Source organism: Alligator sinensis, unplaced genomic scaffold (genome assembly GCF_000455745.1).
Source record: "Alligator sinensis unplaced genomic scaffold, ASM45574v1 scaffold174_1, whole genome shotgun sequence".
Classification (NCBI taxonomy): domain Eukaryota; kingdom Metazoa; phylum Chordata; order Crocodylia; family Alligatoridae; genus Alligator; species Alligator sinensis.
Window position 1 is genome coordinate 317,028 of NW_005842516.1, and position 8,075 is coordinate 325,102.

The 8,075-nt window shown below is 42.2% G+C and overlaps 1 protein-coding gene across 1 annotated transcript; it reads left to right on the plus strand.

The window, feature by feature from the left end:
* Nucleotides 1–3,999: 3,999 nt before the first annotated feature.
* On the plus strand, nt 4,000–7,818 carry LOC106722639 (olfactory receptor 1052-like). Its single transcript, XM_025213253.1, has 2 exons — nt 4,000–4,887; nt 7,751–7,818. The coding sequence occupies exons 1-2, from the start codon at nt 4,000–4,002 to the stop codon at nt 7,793–7,795; spliced, it is 933 nt and encodes a 310-aa protein (XP_025069038.1). The 3' UTR covers nt 7,796–7,818.
* Nucleotides 7,819–8,075: the final 257 nt, after the last annotated feature.

Here is an 8,075-nt window from a genome sequence, read left to right on the forward strand (position 1 = left end):
AGTTGGGCCCATGTTGCCTGTGGGGGCCGGCAACTCAGCAGGCTCTGCTGGGGCAGCAAGAGGTGCGTACCTGTTGCTCAGTTCTGACAGAGGACAATAAAGGAGACAATAAGGTAAGAATCAACCGAATATTCCAATTACCAAAAAAAGAAAGAAAGGAAAGACAAGCAAGGAAGCTGAGTAGCCTTTGGCTCTCACAAATCAGCCTTAGAAAAGCATTTCAAAGTCAAATGTCTGCTACTAAGAATGTCCTGTCCATGCCTCTATGGTTTTGCCCCACTAGGTGATAGGAATAGCAGTAGAAACCCACGGACTTCTCTCCCTTGGATCTGTGTCCATCTTAATAGTCCACCCTTTTTCTGGCTGTCTCCCATCCTGGTACCATTTATTTGTCATTGTTCGCTGCTCAGGACAGTGACCACCAATCAATCAAATTCACCATATGGGATAAAGTGGGTAAGATAACTAGTAGGGTGGAAGTGCTTGACTTTAGGAAGGCTGACTTCGGTGTGCTTAGGAGTCTAGTCAATGATGCACTGCAGGAAAAGAGTATTGATAAGATGGGAGTCCAGGAAGGATGGTCATTCCTAAAGGAAGCAATCCTTTGGGCCAGAGGGAGACTATCCCAGTATGAGAGAAAAGTGGGAAAGTAGCCAAAAAACGTCCTTGGCTAAACAGGGAGATCCAGGGGAGCCTAAGGGCAAAAAAGAAGGCAAATAGGTGGTGGAAGCAGAGGGAAGCTACCGAGGAGGAGTATACCTACTTGGCCCACACTTGCGGGGTGGCAGTTAGAAAGGCCAAAGCAATTACAGAGCTGAGGCTGGCAACACAAATTAAAAATGACAAAAAGTCTTTCTCTTTAGGTATGTAGGGAGTAAAAGGAAGTCGCAGGGCAGCATAGGTTCCCTATTAAACAAGAAGGAGCAATTAGTGACAGACAGTGGGGATAAGGCTGAGCTATTCAATGAGTTTTTGCCTCAGTGTTCCTGAACAGGGCTCAAGATAAGTCTCCAAATGGGTTCTTAGACAGGCATCAGATGGACACCAGCCCACCAACTGTCGATGCTGACTTGGTGCAGAGTTTATTGGATGGACTGGATGTGTTTAAGTCAGTAGACACGGATAAGCTGCACCTGCGAGTACTGAAGGAATTGGGCAGTGTCATAGCAGAACCACTGGCATGGCTGCTTGAGCACTCGTGGTGCTCAGGTCAGGTCCTGGAGGACTGGAAAAGGCCCACTGTGGTCCCTATTTTCAAGAAGGAGAGGAAGGAGGAGCCGAGTAACTACAGGCCAGTTAGTTTCACCTCTATCCTTGGACGAGTCTTTGAAAAAATTATTAAGGATCATATTTGTGTGAGTCCAGTGGGAAAAATAATGCAGCAGGGCAACCAGCATGGGTTTGTAGCAGGCAGATCATGCCTGACCAATCTGGTTTCATTCTATGACAGGGTCACAAAATGCTTACATGCAGGAGTAGAGGTGAATGGTGTTTTCTTGGATTTTAGCAAGGCCTTCGATATGGTATCTCATCCCATTCTCATAAATAAATTAAGAGGCTGTGACATAGATGCTTACATGGTATGGTGGGTGGCAAATTGGCTTAGTGATCACACCCAGAGAGTGGCAGTAGACAGGTCGGTACCGACCTGGAAGGATTTGGGTAGTGGGGTCCTGCAGGATTCAGTCCTTTGACCTGTACTCTTCAATATCTTCATCAGTAACTTGGATGTGAGTGTGAAGTGTACTCTGTCCAAGTTTGCGGATAATACTAAATTGTGGGGTGGAGTGCACACCCCAGAGGGTAGGGAATGATTGCAGGCAGACCTGGACAGGTTAGAAAAGTAGGCAGTACACAATAAGATACAGTACAACAATGACAAGTGCAGAGTGCTGCATCAAGGGCGCAAAAATATCCAGCACACCTACTGTCTGGGAAGTGATCCTCTCAGCAGCACAGAAGCAGAGAGGGATCTTGGAGTCATAGTGGACTCCAAGATGAACATGAGGCATCAGTGTGATGAAATCATGAGCAAAGCTAACTGCACCTTATCATGCATTAATAGATGCATGACAAATAGAACCAAGGAGGTGATACTTCCCCTCTATGCGGCATTGGTCAGACCACAGTTGGAGTACTGCGTCCAGTTTTGGGTGCTTGCTTCAAGAAGGACATTGATCGACTCGAGAGAATCCAGAGGGCCATTCATATGGTTAGGGGCTTACCGGACATACCCTGTGAGGAAAGATTGAGGGACCTGGACCACTTCAGCATCTACAAAAGAAGGCTGAGAGGTGATCTTGTGGCTGCCTACAAATTCATTTGAGGGGCTCACCAAGGGATTGGAGATGCTCTGTTCACCAGGGCGCCTCTTGTGGTTACAAGGAACAATGGTCACAAACTGACAGAAAGCAGATTTTGGTTAGATATCAGGAAAAAAAAAGTCTTCATGGTAAGGTTTGCCAAAATTTGGAATGGGCTTCCAAGGAAGGTGATACTCTACCCTACCTTGAGGATCTTTAAGAAAAGGCTGGATAGGCATCTGGCTGGGGTCATCTGACCCCAGCACTGGTTCCTGCCTGGCAAGGGGTCAGATTCGATGATCTGTTGAGGTCCCTTCTGCCCCTAGCATCTATGAATCTATGAATCTAGACAAGTGTCCTAGTGATTTGGATACTGGACCACTGAACCCTCCTCCTCCAGAATGAAGCAGTTTTCTTGATGTCAGTTTTTATTATGATACTGTCAGAAACTGCTATAGAGTGATGTGCCTACCTGGTTAAGGCCCTCAAGGGAAAACAGAATCTCAAATCTGCATAAATGCCAAAAATGCCACTTAGGCAGCTACATCTGGACTTTTAAGCAATTCTGAGATAAGTTATGTTGTAATGGACTTTGATCCTCAGAGTTAGAACCTAGGACTTCTTCAAGTAGTTGATGTGGACACTAAGTCTTTTAAGAGGCATCTCCATTAGGAAACATAGTTGAATGAAACTGCAAATAATTGGAAGTTGCCTCAATATAAGATGAGTTTGCAAACAACTGAAATGAGCTTTCTTAATGCTGTCTAATTATGTTGGATACAAAAAAATGCATTCAGTTACAATGCACATATTAATGAAGTAGGGGCTATTAATCTCTAAACTGTGACTTAAATTGTATATTGAAATAGCTACTGCTTAGATACAATGAAGATATACTTTGTTAAATACTCCAAGTATAACGTTTTAGGATACTGAATCATATTCAACACCATTATTATTTTGACTTTATTTTTTCTGACACACGAGTTCTAGCCCCCTCCCCCCTAAAAATAAACAAAAAACCAAAAACCAAGAAAACTAAATGATAGTCCTTTCTTTCCAACCTTCACTTATTCTCCATTTTACCTCTTATGATGAAATAGTTATCTCATTGAGAATACAGGCACTCCTCACTTAACGACCGAGTTCCGTTCCTGCGACTAGGTCATTAAGCAAATTGGTCGATATGCGAGGAGCTGCCCCTTGATACTGCGTGCCTTGGCTTGAGATGCCGTGCTGCCGTTTCCACGACCAAAGTTCTCGTACTTACAACCAAAGTTCTCGTACTTACGACCAGTTCTCGCTGGTCCTAAGTCCGCGCGGTCGTTAAACAGGTAGGTCATTAAATGAAGAGTACCTGTACATGTGATTTGCTTAAACTCTTTGTCCAGCTATCGTCAGGCAGGAAGTAGGAGACAGATTTAATTTTATATAAAGAAGCTTAAGAAATAAACCAACAAGAAGAATAAACCCAAAGTTTTAAGAAAGCTGTTTTTTCCCCCCAGTAGTGATAGTCACTCACCAAAAAATCAATTTGTCATTGAAATATATATGGAAAAATGGAGGTTTAAACAGAATGACAACATTCTCTATAGAGAGATCTCTTTAGCCATAAATGGAGAAGTGCACTTTCTTCATGATAATTGTTTTATTTATTTATTCATTTCTTATTGTAGGTCAACGCTTTCGTGAAGAAATGGCCATGGGAAACAAAACGACAGTCAGCTATTTTGTTATGTCAGGGGTTTCCAGTTACAAACAGTTCCAGCCTTTCCTCTTTGTGGTCTTTCTACTTCTATACCTACTAACTGTCATGGGGAATGGGGTGATCATGGTGGTCATAAGATCTGATCCTCACCTTCACACTCCTATGTATTTTTTCCTCTTCCATTTCTCCTTCATAGATATTGGGTATTCTTCAGTCACTGTCCCAAAGATGTTGCAGAATTTTTGGGCAGATAAGAAAACCATTTCTTTCCATGCCTGCATTATCCAGATGAGCTTACTTCTTCTGGGAGCCCGTGCAGAAGTTTTCATGCTATCAGCAATGGCCTATGATAGATACATTGCCATCTGTGATCCACTGCATTATGAAGAGACGAAGAATAAGCAAGTCTGCATAAGACTGGTGGGGGGTACATGTCTGATCAGTATATTGAATGCAGTAACAAACACTATTCCTGTGTTACATTTACATTTCTGTGGGCCCAATGAATTGAACCATTTCAGTTGTGAGTTCCCATCTTTACTACAACTGTCCTGCACAGATACTTTCATCAACAAGATGATATTTCTCATTTCAGCTATGCTTGTATGTTTGACCCCACTGTCCATCATCCTGGTCTCTTACCTCTGCATCATCTCCACAATCCTGAGGATACGCTCTGCTGAGGGCCAGAGTAAAGCGTTTTCTACCTGCAGCTCCCATCTCACTGTGGTTGTTTTGTACTATGGGGCTGGTTTATTTCGACATCTGAGACCCAGTTCAGCCTCTTCGGTGGTTCTTGTCAGACTCTTCTCCATCCAGTACAGTATCTTAACTCCCATGTTAAATCCTATCATCTACAGCCTGAGGAACAAGGAGGTAAAGGCAGCTCTAGGGAATATACTGAGGAAAATTCAATGCATGTGAATGTATTTAAATATTTGGGAATATTAATAGGTTAATGGTAACTGAGTGTTAAAATATTTTGATATCATGTAGGTGGTTGGCACAGGCTTTTAGTCTATAAAAATTAAGATCATTCTGAACCATAAGAATGTTTTTACTGCCATGGACATAGTCAATGCAACCTGTTGTGAAGGCATTGTAGGAGTAGAGGTGCCTGAAAGGAATGAATGTTGCTGAAGTAATCTCTAACTATGTAATAGTTCATCTTTCTTTTTTAATTTCTTATTCTCAGGAGTAAGAAGTCTTGTGGTTAGAACATGGATTTGAGAAACAGTGATTCCGATACATCTGTTAGTATGCTAAACAAGGATATTCAGCAAGAGAGAGAGTCTCAAACTGAAATACTCCATAGTCTAGCCTGTAGGGACCTCAATAATGTGGTGGGAAATATGGCTTCAAAGTGGACTGGAAGATGGGGTTGGTTGACAGCTGTGAATCACATATTAGGGAAAATGTCATTTGGTGATTTTCTTAATATAATTTTAAAATCCAATTGAAAATAAAATTGTTGAACTAGAAACCTTCCAGACACTGGATTAGTTTTCGTGGTCCCGTTACTTGAATTAACATCTCTGATTCAGTGTATAAGGTGTACCTCGACCCTGACTTCTGTCTGACTTAAAACCAAACATCATGATTGCCTCTCTCCTTGATAATTGTGCGGTTCAAGCTTTGATGATCTTTTCAGAAGTTTCTACTGGGTAGATAATGTGGCTTCTGCTTTAACACAAAGGCCACTGTGATATTACAGTTAGGTATCCTATTCCTTGTTGAAGGATTGAAGTACCTGACTGTGGTCATGGAATCTACTTGGTTGTAGGATAATTTAAAGTGGAACACTATGACACCCAAGTCCTCTTTTAGATTTAATCTATAGGGCTCAGGATCGGACCTTTCAGACATCTAATATAATGCGTGTGGGTTACAGGCAGTTCAATTTCACTCCAGAGCCCATTTTAGTGTTTGACTCAAATATTTTTTCCAGAAAGTCATCCCATCTTGATATGAAAGACACCAACTCCTGTCCAAATTGTCCATTGAAAATCTGCCCCAGTGATCAATAAACCAGTGTAAAAGGTCAAGGGTTTTTTTAATTTTGAATATGTTTGGTTTCGACTCCTAAACAATTTTTTTTTTTGTTTTCTGTCTCTCTATTAAGTCACCAGACATTTGGTGTCTGGCATTTGCTGTTTGCCAAGGTATGTATACACTGCTATTAGATCACCTCACATCAGAAATAAAGTGAATTGCCTTTTGCTGGTCTCATCCACAAAGGGCAGGGAGATAAAATTCCTATCCTGTTACTTTTCAAAAAAGCCTTGTGCATCCATCCAACCATTGACATAGGTCCTTGTGCTGCAACATCAAACTTGGAGCCCAAGTCAAGTCCACTATGTGTGACACTCTTTTAGCTGATATAGCCATGTATGTCATGAACATAAACTTCAGTGGCTATATTGATGATATAGGTTTTACTCCTATTCATAATTCTATTCCCTGCATCACTCCTATTCCCTCCCTGCCCAAACCCCACAGAGGACATAAGTGTGATGGCCTCTACACTGTTGACAATATTATCAGGTGTGGGTCTTACATGACAAATGCTTGCAGACATAGGCATATAAAAGTTTAGAGTGGCTGTTAACGAAGTTTGTGGAAGCAGAACCCTTGAACTGAGATATAATTCTGCCCCATACGTTGTTCGCAAGCTGGAAGTTTGCTGGGTACAGAGAGAAATTGAGCTTAACTGTGTTATGTATAGTAACTGTGTTGCGCTGTGTTTGTAAAATGCTATTGCTGTAAGTGATTGTGGTATAAACTGTGCTAGAACATAAAATGTAAATCAACACTTCTTGATAGGCTATGAAATACCTGCGAGTGACTACAAGAAATGGTGCTTCATGCAGAGCATCACCTCTATGGCCTCACAGAGTTCAACCATGCCACTTCTTGTTTTGCTTTGCTTGTGCTAGATGCATTTTAAGTTTTTTTATAGTATAAATGACAATGTAATGTAGTTTTATTAATTCCTAGAACTTGTGCAGAGATTGGGAACACAAAGTAAAATGATGGGATCCCCAGGGAGATCAAGCCGTTCCTGTGCAAACTTCACGCCTGGTTTCCATGGCCAGTTGGGAAAGGCCTAACCCTTGGCATTTCTCCATCCTTTTTACAGGATGGATGGGCACTGGTAGTGCTACAGTGGCACCAAGCATCTAGTTGAGAAAACAAGAAAGCATTGCCCACTATACAAGAGGGGTAACATTGCAAAGAACATGTTTGGTCCCCAAAGATTTTGACTGTAAGATGTTTTTCTGATCTGAATAGCCATTTAAAAAATCAGATAAGACACTGACTGTGGAGTAAAATACTACCTGAAATGCTGTATAAAAGGTTTGGTAGGCATCTCGGGTCGTAAATTCCCCAGTCCCAGTATGGGAGAGGCCTGTTTAAACCTAATTGGCTAAAACTCAGTTGCTGGGCTAGGGAATGCTGAGGCAAGATACCAAGTCAAAGGGAGTATGAGTGACATTTGAGCAATGGTTAAGGTTTCATCACAGCATCTAACCCATTGGAACTCCTAACCAAGAATGCTATCATGCTTTCCCCAGGATGACTGGTGAAGGTCCTCCCCACAAATCTCATGAACATTTGAGGTGATGCTAGTGATTATGCTCCATTATGGTGTGAAGGTGTGAACCTTCTCAGCTTTGGAACTGGACAGTCTGTCTAACAGAACAAGGCCAACAAAAACATATACTCTCTCTGTTCCCAGATTGTTTTTCAGATTATGTGCTACATTGCCCATAACATAAGATAAAGTGGCACCAGCTAACAAGGCCCCAGAGCAGGGGAGCCTGAGTCCTGGTTTTCGGGGAACAGACCAAATTAGGAGAAGACTCAGAAGGCTACGCGGATGTGTGACTACAGAGAGACACAACAAGAGAAAGACACGGATCAAGAGTCATCAGAAGTCATCGGGGGGAAAGATAATAGAAAAGCAGAGACTTGAGAGTAACAAAGGGTCCCACCTGGGTCCCTCCTCTTCCTCTTCCCTGAGAGGGGTCCCCATCCCTGTCCTCTGGGAAGGGTCCCTAAGG